Source organism: Pelobates fuscus, chromosome 10 (assembly GCF_036172605.1).
Source record: "Pelobates fuscus isolate aPelFus1 chromosome 10, aPelFus1.pri, whole genome shotgun sequence".
NCBI classification, from domain to species: domain Eukaryota; kingdom Metazoa; phylum Chordata; class Amphibia; order Anura; family Pelobatidae; genus Pelobates; species Pelobates fuscus.
This window is the reverse complement of record NC_086326.1, coordinates 149,055,865-149,074,122: the sequence shown is the minus strand read 5'-3', so window position 1 is coordinate 149,074,122 and position 18,258 is coordinate 149,055,865. Positions and strand designations below refer to the sequence as shown.

Below are 18,258 nucleotides of genomic sequence, written 5' to 3'. Positions count from 1 at the left end.
CCCATACGAACTTCTGGAAGTATGGAGGTCTCAGCGGTGTTTGCCTAGTCGAGTGTCCGATTTTAGTTCCAGACACTCGACGGCAAAACACCGCTGTTCGGGAGTTTAAGATGGCCGCCGCCACGTGTTCGTTTCCCGAATGGCGGCCACCCAGAGGACAAAGAATACATTACATAGATTGCCAATTACCCGTTTGCAACATTGTTGCAACCGGTAATTGAAGGCACACTTCACACAAGGAGGTCTGGTTGTTCGGTAGTTTCATTCCCTTGCTTTATTCGAATGATTCTACCGAACAACCAGAGGAATACATTATTTTACACACATAAAAACTGGCAATATACATGAATACAGTTATTCCCATGAATTTCGTAGGACAGCCCAGTACCAATCCGCTACAACAGCCTAATGTATAGAATACAGCCTAATGTATAGTATACAGCCGCATTCTCCTGGCAGGAAGATTCGTATACTGGGCGGTGGCCATGGAACCCAAGGGGACTGGTTAGGCTGTCAAACGGTGCTTTAAAAATCTGACAAATTAATGTGGGAGGGCACGGGTATACTCCTGGCACCATAACCACTACAGCACAGCGTGGGACTTTAAATGTGTCCCTTTAATTGTTTAATTTATTTATTTCGGGAGTGGCAGCAATGTAATCTATAAACGCGTGGAGCTTTAAATAAAGTACTGTGTTTAATAATTAGAGTGCTTCTTACAATCAGTCTGTTTATATTATATTTATTATTTTATTGCAGATCACATTGTTAGAAGGAATTCTGATTAATATTGATATAATTACTCCTGGAGTCTCTGTACTGGCAGGATACATATTATTAATAGTAAGATTGGTGGGCTAAAGTGTTAATGAGTTCATTATACACTGTATACTGTGCTTAGTGACCCTACAAGGCCATTCAGCGCGGAGCATCACGGGACATGCAGTTCAGAGATGTGAAGAGACTCGCGAGGAACGCTGATTGGAACGAACAGAGAACTACAACTACCCTAATGCAGTTCGGCCGAGGCGCGCGTCAGACATGGTGAATCAACAGCTGGAACGCACAGTGAGAAAGTTCAGTGGAACGCACGCATTTCCGGTCAGCAACTTCCTGGTCTGGCCAGTTGTTATAAAGAGAGGACTGAGAGCATTGAGGTCAGTGATTCCCTATAGAGCCCAGTCTGAGGCACTGTATATCAGACCAGCTGGATAATAATATGAATTATATTATTATTATTATTATTATTATTATATGCTGTATATAGGGCTCTGTATATCAGACCAGCTGGATATATTATTATTATTATTATTATTATATTATTATTATTATTATATGCTGTGTATAGGGCACTGTATATCAGACCAGCTGGATAATAGATTATTATATTATTATATTATTATTATTATTATGATATGCTGTGTATAGGGCACTGTATATCAGACCAGCTGGATAATAGATTATTATATTATTATATTATTATTATTATGATATGCTGTGTATAGGGCACTGTATATCAGACCAGCTGGATAATAGATTATTATATTATTATTATTATTATTATTATTATATGCTGTGTATAGGGCACTGTATATCAGACCAGCTGGATATATTATTATTATTATTATTATATGCTGTGTATAGGGCACTGTATATCAGACCAGCTGGATATATTATTATTATTATATTATTATTATTATTATTATATGCTGTGTATAGGGCACTGTATATCAGACCAGCTGGATAATAGATTATTATATTATTATTATTATTATTATTATTATTATATGCTGTGTATAGGGCACTGTATATCAGACCAGCTGGATATATTATTATTATTATTATATGCTGTGTATAGGGCACTGTATATCAGACCAGCTGGATAATAGATTATTATATTATTATATTATTATTATTATTATTATTATTATATGCTGTGTATAGGGCACTGTATATCAGACCAGCTGGATATATTATTATTATTATATTATTATTATTATTATTATTATTATATGCTGTGTATAGGGCACTGTATATCAGACCAGCTGGATATATTATTATTATTATATTATTATTATTATTATATGCTGTGTATAGGGCACTGTATATCAGACCAGCTGGATAATAGATTATTATATTATTATTATTATTATATGCTGTGTATAGGGCACTGTATATCAAACCAGCTGGATATATTATTATTATTATATTATTATTATTATTATATGCTGTGTATAGTGCACTGTATATCAGACCAGCTGGATAATAGATTATTATTATTATTATTATTATTATTATTATATTATTATTATTATTATATGCTGTGTATAGGGCACTGTATATCAGACCAGCTGGATATATTATTATTATTATTATTATTATTATTATTATATGCTGTGTATAGGGCACTGTATATCAGACCAGCTGGATAATATATTATTATTATTATTATATGCTGTGTATAGGGCACTGTATATCAGACCAGCTGGATAATATATTATTATTATTATTATATTATTATTATTATTATATGCTGTGTATAGGGCTCTGTATATCAGACCAGCTGGATAATATATTATTATTATTATTTATTATTATTATTATTGTGCTTCAGACTGGGTTTTTTGCCTTCTTTTAGATCAACAGCAAAAAAACAAATGTGAGGAAGGTTGAACTTGATGGACGCAAGTCTCTTTTCAGCTATGTAACTATGTAATTATATTATTATTATATGCTGTGTATAGGGCACTGTATATCAGACCGGCTGGATAATATATTATTATTATTATATTATTATTATTATTATTATTATATGCTGTGTATAGGGCAATGTATATCAGACCAGCTAGATAATATATTATTATTATGATATGCTGTGTATAGGGCACTGTATATCAGACCAGCTGGATAATATATTATTATTATTATTATTATTATTATTATTATGATATGCTGTGTATAGGGCAATGTATATCAGACCAGCTGGATATATAAATTATTATCCAACGTATTACTATATATAATACCCGTATGGTGAATACAATACTACATATATATATATATATATATATATATATATATGTATGTAACGTCACCCCCAGGCATAAAGGGGTTAAAACGCTGTTTAGTAGATCTTCCCCTTCCAGAGATACAGGCACAGCTACTGCAGAACACCAAACTCCCGAACTGGATACAAAATAGCACTCCAACTCCCGAACTGGAACCTCACAAATAGCTGCTAGCAGACGAACAGGAAAAGCAGACAACCAGCTTACACTCCTGGCAATCAGTCTCTATCAGCATACAGTAAATCCGCCCCAAGAACGAGACAAGGCTCAGTGTTGAGGGTCAAGCAGTGGTCTGGTTTATTCAGGGCTACCCGCCCAGTATTTCTGCAGGTCTCCCACCTGGTGGACACTCCCCTAGGGGACCAGATGGAAGACTGTAACACAGACAGACGTATCACATTTCAGACACACAGAAGTACAACATCCCCACAATGCATCCTAATTTCCCTCCCTCTATCCTGGAGATAATTGAGAAGTAATTCAATTATCTCCCAGGACAGAGGCAAACTCCATTATACACGTGGGGACCCAAATACAGTAAAATACATTAAAACATATAATATTACATTTTATACATAAAAAACAGACATGTCACATATCCCCAGATAGCTGGGATCTGAGCGCACAAAACTACCGAATAGCGCTCAGATCCTATTCACACAGTTCAATTGCCATGGAGCCAAAGTCTTTTATTACACGAATAGGCTCCATGGCATAGCTATCTGGGTTAACACATTCACATATACAAACTACCGAATTAACCGGTGTTCGGCTAAATCGCACGAATAGGAACCAGGGGGCTGGAGGCTCAGCGGTGCCTGCACGTAAAAGTGTCCGCTTTTAGTGCACTGAATCCGGGCTGAGCACCGCTGGCCGTCCGGGGAGCTCCATAACACCGCCACCTAGCGGCCGCTAAGTGTAAGCGCGGCCACCCAGTAACAGTCAATTAAGCTGCGGTTAACCGCAGCTACTGGGTGGTCAATTGACTGCACACGCTTGTTAACCACGGCTTCAGGGAGGTAGATTGGCGGCACATGCCAGCTTCTGGGTGGCCAATTAACAACGCCTGCCGGCTCCCCACGGCTCTGGGGAGGCTAACAGAAGGCGGTGTGTGCGGTAGACAGAATCTACCGAACGGCTGTGCAGAAAGGCATGAATAAACCTTCCTGCACAGTAAAATTAACCGTTTAACTGCCGGTCCATAGTCCAAAGGCAGCAGGCGGGCAACCAGGCTTTCTTCAATGCAATGTGGCGAGATTGCTCTCGTCACAATATATATATATATAATTATCCAACGTATTACTATATATAATACCTGTACGGTGAATACAATACTAATATATAAATTATTATCCAATGTATTACTATATATAATGCCCATACGGTGAATACAATACTAATATATATTTATTATCCAACGTATTACTATATATAATACCCATACGGTGAATACAATAATATATATATATATATATTAATTATTGTCCCACGTATTACTATATATAATACCCATACAGTGAATACAATAATATATATATAAATTATTATCCAACGTATTACTATATATACACAATACTATATATATATATATATATATCATTATCCAATGTATTACTATATATAATATATATTGTATAATTCAGGCAAACTCAAGGGTGTGTTAAAAGATAGTCACATATTGCAATTTATAGGCAGTTATTTACAAGTTTAATCTTCAAATTACGGACTATTACACCCAAAAAAAAGCCAGGGACATATTAAACGTTTGGGGTTCCTAACACATATTAAACTCTAACCCTTCAAAATATATAATCAATGAGATAATTTATGGGTGAAGTTAGAAAAGAGAGGAGTTTGGATATTTTGTCATCCCATACATTAAAACAGTAAAATCTCGGGGGGGGGGGGCGGAGTCTGACCGCCAAGCTGACTAGGTGCGTGGGGAAAGAGCTCCCGCCGGGCGAGAAACAAACAAGGTGAAATCAGCGACTATATTGCCCAGAGCTCCTCCAGGGTGCGACACCCACGACGGGGGTGCACCGGAGAATCGGGGGATCCCCTTTTTGAACAAATTGGGGCACATAGACTGCAACGCAACCTGAGGCCTGCGGGAGTTGGAGCCGGGGAGAGGCGGCCGCTCTCCTCGACACCGGACACCCCAGAAAGCACTACAGACCTCCTAACCCGCCCCCCCCGGACTGGAGGGGGGACATCCCGGTCCCCACTAGACAGGCGGGCTAGAGCTGAAAGCAAGTGTGAAAACCTATCTGACTCACAGAAACGCAAGTCAGCCGTGTCTAAGATGGCCGCCCGACGGCTGCCAAAGAGAAAGAATGAGAAGAAGCTAAGGTAACCTCACTCCTTGGCGGCCCTAGACTGGCTCTACACTGCCTTCTGCGAGATGCTGTACATCAGGGGAATGCCCTACTCTCAAGCGGCTCGGGCGGTGGCCTCGTGGATCCGCCCGGAGACCCGCTGTCGCCACCATGGAGCCCCACTACAGGCCTACAGGGCAGCCGTCCAACCACTTCAGCTCCGACACAAGAGGTGAATCCGACCACGCCGACCCGGATACTCACATCCGCATTCACAAACGCAGTAAGGACAATACCAAGCGACCCCAAAATCCCAGCATCATGCCCAAGCAAAGCACCTCAGACCGGCAGGCTTACATGAGACGACCCAGAGCTGGGACTGAATAGAGGGCTGCGACAAGGGGGATAGCTAGACAAGAGCAGGACACTCACCAACCCCTGCTAACCAGCATGGAAGAGTGTGGGAGATCCGCAAAAGACACCCCCATGATGGCCAACTATAAACTCCCGATGGGCATAGGCTGAAAGAGAAGCCTTCAAAAGGCATGTGGGGCTGGACTTTAGTCTATACTTTAAGCACCTCAAGGGACATGGTCACCACAAGCAAAATCTGCAGCACAGATACTAACCTCGTTACCAGTTAATAATTATACGTTATGATATTCACATAATCCTGCATGCAAGCTGAGCTATAATACACCGCTAGACCTTTCGAGATTAGCTTAATATGCCAACACATAGCAACCACATAAGCGACTACAATAACAACCTAGTTAGCATGCAACCTAACGCTAGGCCCTAACTGCACTAACATAGCTAATCTGGTCAACTTTTAAATGTTTGAACTGCCCAACTCACTTAACCACGCTAAGCTAACTCTCCACAGAACTATTTAATGTTATGTATGAGCTTGATTAATGTTTTCTAAAAAAATATATAAAATGTGCATGTATTCTTGATTGCCCCGATGTACCAAGCGATGATATTCAGCGAGGGGAATGCCGTTGGGGTACCCCAAGCCTGTTGTTCCAATTCTATGCACTGCAAAACAGTAAAATCTCAATCAAACCTTATCATCTGCTCAACAGCTTAAGTTCTCTAACATCTAACCTACCATCTCATATCATCTGCTCAACAGCTTAAGTTCTCTAACATCTAACCTACCATCTCATATCATCTGCTCAACAGCTTAAGTTCTCTAACATCTAACCTACCATCTCATATCATCTGCTCAACAGCTTAAGTTCTCTAACATCTAACCTATCATCGTGCATTGATTTATTGAACTGTTCCACTCATTCTAACCTACATCAAAGATGTTTATGAACTGGATAATCTAATGCTGGACCACCTCAACATGGACCCTCTTCCTAGTGAAAAGTTTAGCCTAAGGGTACATTGGGGCTGATCTGACTGATGAGGTTGAATTGTGTGACGTGATGTATTTTGGAAAAAATGGCACACTTGGGATCAACTGTGGGGATAACATTTGGCAGATAGTGCCTTACTTTTGTGAGTCTTTGTTATTTTTTGAGTGTATGTTTTTATTCTTATTAAAATATGTATCAAATCTAAGACTGCAAAGTGTCACATGATTCCCAAGACTGTCCTTTGTTTGCAATTAATCAGGTGAAGACCATGGCAGGCAGAATATCTTAAGAAGCGGACGCCACCTACACTCACCAATAGCATTTAATGGGGTAAGAGAAAGATGATCTGTTATCCATCATTTATTACTTTCTTTTAAATGTCTGACGTTCATGAGTGTTGCTGATGGTAGAAATAAAATCTAATGCATGTTTCTATTTACAGAGCAACAGATGTTACTTCATATTAATTCACATCCAGATCCTGAACTTATTTTAAGATTTTCAGGGTTAGCACTGTAATAATGAGCAAAGATAGAAATCAGGTTACGGAGAGGATCCTGGACTTAACCTTGGAGATCATCTACCTGCTGACTGGAGAGGTGAGGGATTCTGGGAATGTCACAATGTCACTTACCTTGTTTTCACTTGACTCACCCCCCGCACTCACTTTGACGTTATGAGGAATACAGACAGCACGTCTAAAATCATATTCTTCCATTTACTAGGACAGTGTATAGATTATTAGTTTAAAGGGACACTATAGTCACCTGAACAACTTTAGCCTAATGAAGCAGTTTTGGTGTATAGAACATGCCCCTGCAGCCTCACTGCTCAATCCTCTGCCATTAAGGAGTTAAATCCCTTTGTTTATGAACCCGAGTCACACCTCCCTGCATGTGACTTGCACAGCCTTCCATAAACACTTCCTGTAAAGAGAGCCCTATTTAGGCTTTCCTTATTGCAAGTTCTGTTTAATTAGGATTTTCTTATCCCCTGCTATGTTAATAGCTTGCTAGACCCTGCAAGAGCCTCCTGTATGTGATTAAAGTTCAATTTAGAGATTGAGATACAATTATTTAAGGTAAATTACATCTGTTTGAAAGTGAAACCAGTTTTTTTTTCATGCAGGCTCTGTCAATCATAGCCAGGGGAGGTGTGGCTAGGGCTGCATAAACAGAAACAAAGTGATTTAACTCCTAAATGACAGTGAATTGAGCAGTGAAATTGCAGGGGAATGATCTATACACTAAAACTGCTTTATTTAGCTGAAGTAATTTAGGTGACGATAGTGTTCCTTTAATGCTCCTTATAATGCACTTTCAACCTGTTCACAAGTTTTTAACTTCTAATTCGACCTAGTTTGCAGAAAATAAGATGAGTTCGTATCATGCAATGAAGGAATGATGTTAAACCATAATTGTGAAAAAAAACACAACTCTAGTGACCAAATTTAATAACTGACAGTAAACAACAAAAAAGATACTTATCAAAAATATACGATGGCGACCTCCCCCTTCAGATCTTTCTGATAAAAATAAAAGGCAAATAAGATTAATGTCCACTCACAAACTCAGTTGGTGTCCAGCATTAAAAGATGACCGTAGACTTATTTCATGTGGTAGCCTTAGAAGCTCTGATTGTCCCCCGTGGTGCCAGCTATGTACGTGACATAAACCATAATACTGTAGTTCAAATGCAGTGAAATATGTTAATATTCTGAGTAAAGAGTGCAGCGTCCAAATGAGTACAGGCACCGGTTACAAGAAAACCCCCCTCACCTGTTTTTTTTCCCCTGTGTGTTTCATGGAAACATCAAAGTCAGGTGGGGCAACAATGTAAAAAGAAATACAGTTTCACTGAATAAAATGGGAATGAATTGTCCTTCCTTTCCCTCTAAACTTGTCTTCTTGTTTTCACTTCCTTCTCTTTTTGTATATTATTATTATGGACATGTACCTTCATTTTCCTGGCCTTGTGTGATGTATTCCCTAATGCCATATTATATACACTGTATGGCCAAAAATATGTGGACACATCTACTAATTATTGAGTTCCGATATCTCAGCTTCACCCATTGCTAACAGGTACATAAATTCCACCACATTGGATGGAATGGATTGTATCGCTAATTACAATCAAAAAATTATTATCCAGTAAGTACTGCTGCGGTCACATTATCTGTGACATAATAGGCACTGTCATTTATATCATTATTTAGGATTATGTACTTGTGAAAACACCTGCTGACCCAAATTGTCTCAGTCCTTATTATTCTGAAGACGTCTCTAACACCATGCCACATTCAGTGGTACAAAAAAGAAACAATGAGCAGAAGGTCCTGGCACTGACCAATCAGATCATCCACCTGCTGACTGCAGAGGTGAGGCTGCTGGGAATGGGACATCATAGAGTCAAATCTATAGGGATGTGTCTGGATGGTAACTGTATCACTGTGTCTATCAGGTACCTATAAGGTGTGAGGATGTCACTGTCTATTTCTCCATGGAGGAGTGGGAGTATCTGGAAGGACACCGAGATCATTACAAAGACGTAATGGTGGAGACTCAACAGCTTCCCAACTCAGTGGGTAAGATACGGTTTAATTGGTATCATTACAATATAGGGCACTCTTCCGTAAAGGACACTATAGGCATCAAAACTAATTTAGCTTAATGAAGAAGTTTTGTTGAATTCTCTGCTATTTAGGAGAGAGATCAATTTTTCTTTGGTTTATGCAGCCCTAGCCACACCTTCCCGGCTGTGATTCACACAGCCTGCATGAACAACGGGTTTAATGTTTAATCAGGTGTTAACTTGCTTTATATGTTTTATTGCCTGCTCTATAATATGAACTTTAATCACACACAGGAAGCTCCTGCAGGGTCTAGAAGGCATTAACAGAGCAGGAAATAAGAAATTATAAATTAAACAGACTGTGCAATAAAGGATGTTTAAACATGACCTGTCTCTAAACAGGAAGTGATTAGGAAGGCTGTGTACGTCACATGCAGGGAGGTGTGACTAGGGCTGCATAAACAGAGTGATTTAACTCCTAAATGGCAGAGAATTGAGCAGTGATACTGCACTGGCATGATGTATACACCAAAACTGCTTCATTAAGCTAAAATAGTTTTGGTGCCTATAGTGTCCCTTTATAGTTTACTGCTGCATCTCACTACTGATTCCGAGTCCTTCATGAAAACACAAAATGAAAATTCAAAGCGAATGCAAAATTAATTTCAAATTGAAGGCCAGAATAGTTTTTACAGTTTGACTAAAAAAAGAGGGGTGGCAAAATCTATAGCGTAAAATGTACTGGATATTTAAATAACATTGTGGCGAAACCGACCTCGCCACGTGTCCTTGGAGGGGGCTGATTGCCCGCCTCTTGCCTTTGGACTATGGACCAGACTTTATGGGAATGTGATACCCCAGATAGCCATACCATGGAGCCTATTCATATAATGAAAGACTATGGGAAAGACTTTAGCTCCATGGCAATTGTACTGTGTGAGTAGGATCTGCGCGCTATTCGGTAGTTTTGTGCGTGCAGATCCCAGCTATCTGGGGATAGGTGAAATGTCTGTGTGTTATGTGTAAATGTGACTTTATGTATTTTAAAGTGTTTTATGTTGTTTTGCAACCATGTGGTTAATGGAGTCTGCCTTTAGTCCTGGGTAATTGGATTACTTCTCCAATTAACTCCAGGGCAGAAGGGAGGAAACCAGGGTGCATTGTGGGGATGTTTTTCTGCCAGCCAGAAAGGAACAAAAGATACTTTTAGTAACTTTTGAACCCCTGGTCGGATTCATGCCATTTTTTAATATGTTGTTCCCCTGAATGGATTGATTGTGGATATGTATTTTTATGTGAATGTGATGTATGGTTTTAAAGTTATGAAAGTTGTGTAAAAGTATATTTTACACTGTATGCATAATGGGATTATGTGTCACACTAAGGGGAGGGGATGTGTGGGAGGTAACATCTATGTCATTGGTTCTTTTATGCCTCCCCCTGGGTGTGGCCTGTATGTGTGAGTTGGAAATAAAAGCCAGGCTGGATGAGCCAGTCCAGAGTTCCTGCTTAACCCTCAAAATGAAGTGTCGTCTCGTTCTTGGGGGGAATTGGATTGTAAGTTGACTCCCAAACTGTGTTTCGTCCGGTTATTGGGAGGATTGGGAATATTGCCTTGCGTTCTACTCTGACTGTGGATTTCCTAGATGTACCAACGGATATCGTATGCTGATAACATTGCATTCCGTTACAATTGGTGGCAAGCGGCGGGATCGTTCCTACAACCAGAGGGACAGCTACAGACAACATCCATTCCTGGATTACAAAGTGAGGGCAACGCCAGTACCCGTACAGCGCCCCTATCTACGAAGGATTTTGGGAAAATGGGCAACACGCACACCTGGGCAACACACACACCTGAGGAAGAGAGTGAATTAGAATGGAGAGATAATGCCCGGATAAGATTATGGTATGATGCCCGGGAAGAAGTCCAGTATCAACGGCAGCAGCGCTTTCCTGGTACCGCATACCTGTTGGAGGAACAAATGGCCTGGCAGATGCCGCTTCTGGGGGACCAACCCGGAGGGGAGCGGGTAAGACAACTTGAGTACCTCGTGGAAAGGGAACTGAGCCTGGACGTCTCATACCGGGCACTGTGGTGGTGCACTGTCCAGCCAGAGACGTGGAGGGCAGAGGGCATCCAGCCGGAGGGGGATCACTACACTAGCCCTGGCCTGTTGTGGAAGGCCCTAACAGAAGACGTCGACTTCGGCAGTCCAGCAGAGTCACGGTACTGGGCTATCATGCATTACCGGAGTGAGATGTTACAGGGCCCAAGATCTATTGGACTGGGACAAGACCTCCGCCGTTTCGCTGCCATGGAACAAGGGCTGGAGATGGACTATGTAGAACTATTAAATTCCGGCCCAGATCCCCAGCGGCAGTGTGTACCCCAGGGAGCTGATGGTGTCGTCCATCCTCCCCAGCGGCAGTGTGTACCCCAGGGAGCTGATGGTGTCGTCCATCCTCCCCAGCGGAAGTGTGTGCCCCAGGGAGCAGAAGGTGCAGTCCTTCCTCCCCAGCGGCAGTGTGTACCCCAGGGAGCTGATGGTGTCGTCCATCCTCCCCAGCGGCAGTGTGTACCCCAGGGAGCTGATGGTGTCGTCCATCCTCCCCAGCGGCAGTGTGTGCCCCAGGGAGCAGAAGGTGCAGTCCTTCCTCCCCAGCGGCAGGCTGAGTTACAGGGGGCAGAGGTTGTTGTTCCTGCCCCCCAGCAGCAAAGTGATATGCCAGGAAGGCAGTGTGAAGTGAAGGGAGAGGAGAGCAGCGTCCTCCCTCCCCAGCGGCAGTGTGTACCCCAGGGAGCTGATGGTGTCGTCCATCCTCCCCAGCGGCCGTGTGTGTCCCAGGGAGCCGAAGGTGCAGTCCTTCCTCCCCAGCGGCAGGCTGAGTTACAGGGGGCAGAGGTAGTTGTTCCTGCCCCCCAGCAGCAAAGTGATATGCCAAGAAGGCAGTGTGAAGTGAAGGGAGAGGAGAGCAGCGTCCTCCCTCCCCAGCGGCAGTGTGTACCCCAGGGAGCTGATGGTGTCGTCCATCCTCCCCAGCGGCCGTGTGTGTCCCAGGGAGCCGAAGGTGCAGTCCTTCCTCCCCAGCGGCAGGCTGAGTTACAGGGGACAGAGGTAGTTGTTCCTGCCCCCCAGCAGCAAAGTGATATGCCAAGAAGGCAGTGTGAAGTGAAGGGAGAGGAGAGCAGCGTCCTCCCTCCCCAGCGGCAGTGTGTACCCCAGGGAGCTGATGGTGTCGTACATCCTCCCCAGCGGCAGTGTGTCCTGCAGGGAGCAGAGACAGTCAGTCTCGCACCCCAGCAGCCGGACAAGAGAATGAAAGGGGAGACAGCGGGTTCCCCTTTCCACCAGCAGAGAGAGTGCCAGGGAGAGGAGCCTGCTAACCCCTCTCCCCAGCGGCAGTTTACCATCCAGAGAGAGGAGCTTGTTACACCCTCTCTCCAGCGGCAGCCTAACCCACCAAGGGGAGATGTTAAGCCCCACAGCTGTGCAGATGGGACCGTAGTCTCTGCACTTACAGCACCAGGGGTAGGGACGGTCGGTCCTGTTCCCCAGCCACAGAGCGATATATCCAAAGGGGAGACAATCGGTCTCCAGCAACCAGGCTCCAACCGGACTAACCCCGTGGTAGTGCTGGCAACAGGACAGAGTACCGCTGGTCTCTGCCCCCTCAGCAACCCACCAAGGCAGCCTATCAGCCCCCCACACAGCCGTGGTGAGGCACCTGAACCTGGACAAGATTCTCCCTCACCCAGGTGTAGTAACTGTTTATTGTGGGTGGGCTGCTCTGCTGTTTCTGTCTTGTGGGTGGGCTGCTGGACTAACAAAGGCACTGACCGGCAGGAGGTCAAGTACCGTGTTAGTCTGGGGGGTAAAGGGGAGAAGTGTGGCGAAACCGACCTCGCCACGTGTCCTTGGAGGGGGCTGATTGCCCGCCTCTTGCCTTTGGACTATGGACCAGACTTTATGGGAATGTGATACCCCAGATAGCCATACCATGGAGCCTATTCATATAATGAAAGACTATGGGAAAGACTTTAGCTCCATGGCAATTGTACTGTGTGAGTAGGATCTGCGCGCTATTCGGTAGTTTTGTGCGTGCAGATCCCAGCTATCTGGGGATAGGTGAAATGTCTGTGTGTTATGTGTAAATGTGACTTTATGTATTTTAAAGTGTTTTATGTTGTTTTGCAACCATGTGGTTAATGGAGTCTGCCTTTAGTCCTGGGTAATTGGATTACTTCTCCAATTAACTCCAGGGCAGAAGGGAGGAAACCAGGGTGCATTGTGGGGATGTTTTTCTGCCAGCCAGAAAGGAACAAAAGATACTTTTAGTAACTTTTGAACCCCTGGTCGGATTCATGCCATTTTTTGATATGTTGTTCCCCTGAATGGATTGATTGTGGATATGTATTTTTATGTGAATGTGATGTATGGTTTTAAAGTTATGAAAGTTGTGTAAAAGTATATTTTACACTGTATGCATAATGGGATTATGTGTCACACTAAGGGGAGGGGATGTGTGGGAGGTAACATCTATGTCATTGGTTCTTTTATGCCTCCCCCTGGGTGTGGCCTGTATGTGTGAGTTGGAAATAAAAGCCAGGCTGGATGAGCCAGTCCAGAGTTCCTGCTTAACCCTCAAAATGAAGTGTCGTCTCGTTCTTGGGGGGAATTGGATTGTAAGCTGACTGCCAAGAGTGTAAGCGGATTGTATGCTTTTCTTGTTCAGCTGTTCCAGTTCGGAGTGTTATTTCGTATCCAGATCGGGAGTTTGGTGTTCTGCAGTAGCTGTGCCTGTCTCTAGAAAAGGGGATTATCGCCTAAACGGATTTTTCCCCTTTTATGCTGAAACGGTCCGTTACAAACATATAAAATGATTACAAACCTCGACTAACAATAAAACTGTGGTTAGTAAAACACAACATACTATGCACAGTTGAAGGCTCTCTAGTCATTCACGGGCAGTTTAGGCACCCTACCAGCATACTGTAGTAGTTATGGTGCTAGGTGTCCACTGGAAATGGCTTTCTATCAAATTGTTACTTGTCTAGGTCTGCCAGGAGCCTGCAGTCAGCCCTTCATATTTGGATGAAATTCATTGGCTGAGAGCATGCGCTAATATGTTTAACCAGTGAATTCAGCACAAACATGGGTGGAGTGATGTCAATAATATGGAAAGGGAAACTCCCAGATCAGTTCTATTACTAAAGGTACCCTTGGGATCCAGGGAAGTGTTACACTGTAAGAACACTGTGCCTGGGGACTCTTGGCACATAATCATTACAACAGAAGGTAGTGGTTATAGTACCTAGACTGACCTTTGCAGGAAACACAACCTTAGGAAATAGTGTACAATATGTAGATAACCTGAGAGCCAGGCAAGGTATGATATGTTCAAAATACAGAAAATAAACATTGTATTTAGACTCTCACTACTTTTGGGCAGCAGCAATGGCTATACTCCATGTTGGTATACACAATCAGTAACGTTACCTGTGCCCTATCCAAAATAGTATTAATACTATTACTGCAATGGCTATACTCCATGTTGGTATACACAATCAGTAACGTTACCTGTGCCCTATCCAAAATAGTATTAATACTATTACTGCAATGGCTATACTCCATGTTGGTATACACAATCAGTAACGTTACCTGTGCCCTATCCAAAATAGTATTAATACTATTACTGCAATGGCTATACTCCATGTTGGTATACACAATCAGTAACGTTACCTGTGCCCTATCCAAAATAGTATTAATAGTACTACTCCAGCTCTGCTTCACTCCCACCTTATTAGATTCCTATTTCCTGTCCTAATGTGTTTTATACCCCACCTCCTATAGAATGTAAGCTCGTTTGAGCAGGGTCCTCTCCAACCTATCGTTCCTGTAAGTTTATCTGTAATTGTCCTATTTATAGTTAAATCCCCTCTAATAATATTGTAAAGTGCTACGGAATCTGTTGGCGCTATATAAACGGCAATAATAATAATAATAATAATAATGCTGCAATGGCCAATAAAGTATAAACTCACCTTCAACAAGTAACCTTACTGCTTTCAGTTAAAAGGCAAAGTCTCTGACGAGACAGAAAATGGTATTGTTATGAACCCCTTCGAACTTATTAACCCTTAATAGGGCACACACTGGGAGTGTCCTACTCTGACCATTCACCTTATGTAAGCTCTGCTAAGCTCTAATTAGCTTACATTTTAATGGGTGTGACAACATTAATATACATAAGGATTGGGGGTAGGGTCCAAGTACCTTATTTGGTTTTGTAATGTATAATTGATGTTCCCACCTCTGCGTGGATGATAAGAGTCCAACATGCCCACCAGCATCTCTCATATAGAACAAGGTATAAAAAGAGGGTTATAGTAGCAGCCGATGACCTCCGTCCCATTGTGTGATTCCATACTTTGAGAAGAACTTGCTACTCTTGGCCGTGATGGACATTTAGGTCTTACTAGATGTCTTTATAAATACATTTAGTTCAGTATTTAATGGCTTATTAGTAAGTGCCCGGCAGAACACATTAAGCTGCCTGTAATGCACCACACTGACTTGTATCACCTATGTGCTGTTCCTCTAGTTTATTTTTAATGGACTCAAATAAAACCCAAGTATTTGACATTACTATTCTGCTATTCTGTGCGCTGCAGTAGCTAATGTCACACTGTCTGCTATTTAAAATCCATGTCTTGTAGCTTTGAAGGTTTGGTTTGCCCAGCAGAAGCTCTGGGTTCACAACACACGTTACCCAAATGACAGTTTGTTCTAAATGTTGTCATGGATCAATGTTCTCTTTTTTTGGATAACATTAAAAAAAAAAAGTCTAACAGTTCTACCTATTTCTATACCAGGTGATGTGGATGCCAATATTCTCAAAGAACTTCCAACTCTTTCATCACCCGTTTGTATAATCGAAGATCAGAGCAATATTTATACTGAGCAAGGGACATGTGGTTTGCGTAAAATTAAACTACGAGATGAATTCGGAGACTCTGTTGCAGAAAATCTTACTATTGCATGCCAAGAAGGGGATCTTCCTGACGTGAATACGTCTACAGAACATACAAATACAAAGGACAAATTTTCAAATGCAAAGGAGGAATCAAGTTCATGTGAAGAAGGAAATCGCATTGACATTTGCACACCCACAGACCATACACCGACAGGATATATAGCTGTCCATATTAAGGAACAATCAAACGTTTGTGAGGAAGCAAGTCAAACTAACTCAAATCTTGTTACATGTCAAAGCACTTATGAAGAAGACGATGCACTGTCATGCTTAGATTGTGGTGAATGTTTTCCAAACAGACCATCTCTCATTTTGCATTACAGGATTCATGCTGGAGAAAAAACATTTTCATGTTCTGAATGTGGGAAACGGTTTGCCGATAATGGCAATCTTGTTTTGCACCGACGAATCCACACAGGAGAGAAACCATTTCAGTGTTTTGAATGTGGAAAATCTTTTCTTAATAACTCAGCTCTTATTACACACGAAAGGATTCACACAGGAGAGAAACCATTCTCTTGCTGTAAATGTGGGAAATGTTTTGCTAATAGTGCTAATCTTTTTTCTCATCAAAAAATCCATACAGGGGAAAAGCCATTTTCCTGCTCCGATTGTGGGAAATGTTTTACTCACAGTTCGGCTCTTCTCAGACACCAGAGGATCCACACTGGAGAAAAACCGTACACTTGTTTTGAATGTGGGAAATGCTTTACCAATAATTCCCACCTCAGTCGACATCAGAGAACTCACACAGGAGAAAAGCCATTTTCATGTCCTGAGTGTGGAAAATGTTTTGCTGATAACTCAAACCTCATTATACATCAGAGACTTCACACAGGAGAGAAACCGTTCTCTTGTCCTGTGTGCGGAAAATGCTATGAGTCCAAGGGCTCTCGGAATAGGCATTACCGAATTCATAAAGGAGAAAGAACAATAGAATCCCACTAATGGGTAGAAGTTACATTGATTTTGATGCTTACTTAACTAGACCGCTCATAAGCATTAGTTCACAAACTCCTAAAATTATAGAAATGAATATAATCATGTTAATTTACAATTCATAGTTTGTAGGAAGATTTCATGGTATGACTATGTCTGTCCAAGGATGAGTGAGCTCTTTATCATGACATCTGAAACCAAACAGAATACAGTTAGTATATATGTCTCCATAGGTTGAATATCAGTGTTCTAGGTCACTTCCGCATAGTAAAGCCGTTACAAATGGTCAACTTTCTAAAATACAACTGCTCGTAACTCTCCTTACTTTGTAAAGATCACAAACACTACCCTGGCGTCTCCGCTACAGTTTAGACACGTTATCATCTGTGAGTTTCTTTCACTAACCTCCTGCACAGCTAACCGCAATAGTAAGCACTAACACTCAGTACTGTGAGTCGTGTGCAGGATATACAGCACTGATAGATCCGGCTAATATAGGATATTCTATCTTTCCAAACCACTGGCAATTCTCTATGAGTACTGGACGACAAACAGCACTATACCTGGATAATTCAAGAGTCAAACAAGCTCCTTGTTGTTTAATCATGAACACACATATTTGTGGTTTGTAGACAGAATATACAGCAGTTCCCCTCATAACAAATAAACAATAGCAACCATACAGGGACATGAGGGCAAATCTCAAACAATAGAGAGCCTAATTTAAAGCAGGTAATTCAATTACAGGTACTCCATACAACAGGTAGTGTTATTAACAGAAGACTAGAGATGGGGAGGGGGGGGGGGGTGAATCCAATTAACAGACTCCACTCTGTCTCCCTAATTGGGTACAGAGGATGTGACTGCACTGCAGGGGGGTTAACTATCAACCAATGTCCCTGAGTCTTTTACTGTGACACAAGGTAACCCTGCAGAGTCTGCTTTACCTGTAGA

The 18,258-nt window shown here is 42.0% G+C and overlaps 1 protein-coding gene across 1 annotated transcript; it reads left to right on the top strand.

Moving 5' to 3' along the window:
* The first annotated feature begins 1,107 nt into the window (after positions 1-1,107).
* Positions 1,108-17,944, top strand: LOC134574858 (oocyte zinc finger protein XlCOF7.1-like). Its single transcript, XM_063433911.1, has 6 exons — positions 1,108-1,157; positions 7,013-7,083; positions 7,196-7,352; positions 8,972-9,133; positions 9,217-9,340; positions 16,205-17,944. The coding sequence occupies exons 3-6, from the start codon at positions 7,275-7,277 to the stop codon at positions 17,311-17,313; spliced, it is 1,473 nt and encodes a 490-aa protein (XP_063289981.1). The 5' UTR covers positions 1,108-1,157; positions 7,013-7,083; positions 7,196-7,274; the 3' UTR covers positions 17,314-17,944.
* Positions 17,945-18,258: the final 314 nt, after the last annotated feature.

What these genes read in the sequence shown, in the direction of transcription:
- LOC134574858 (XM_063433911.1), top strand. Translation starts at nt 7,275, where the DNA reads ATGAGCAAAGATAGAAATCAGGTTACGGAGAGGATCCTGGACTTAACC. An exon ending in TCTACCTGCTGACTGGAGAG is followed by an intron (nt 7,353 to 8,971) that starts GTGAGGGATTCT and finishes ATCATTATTTAG; the next exon opens with GATTATGTACTTGTGAAAAC. An exon ending in TCCACCTGCTGACTGCAGAG is followed by an intron (nt 9,134 to 9,216) that starts GTGAGGCTGCTG and finishes TGTGTCTATCAG; the next exon opens with GTACCTATAAGGTGTGAGGA.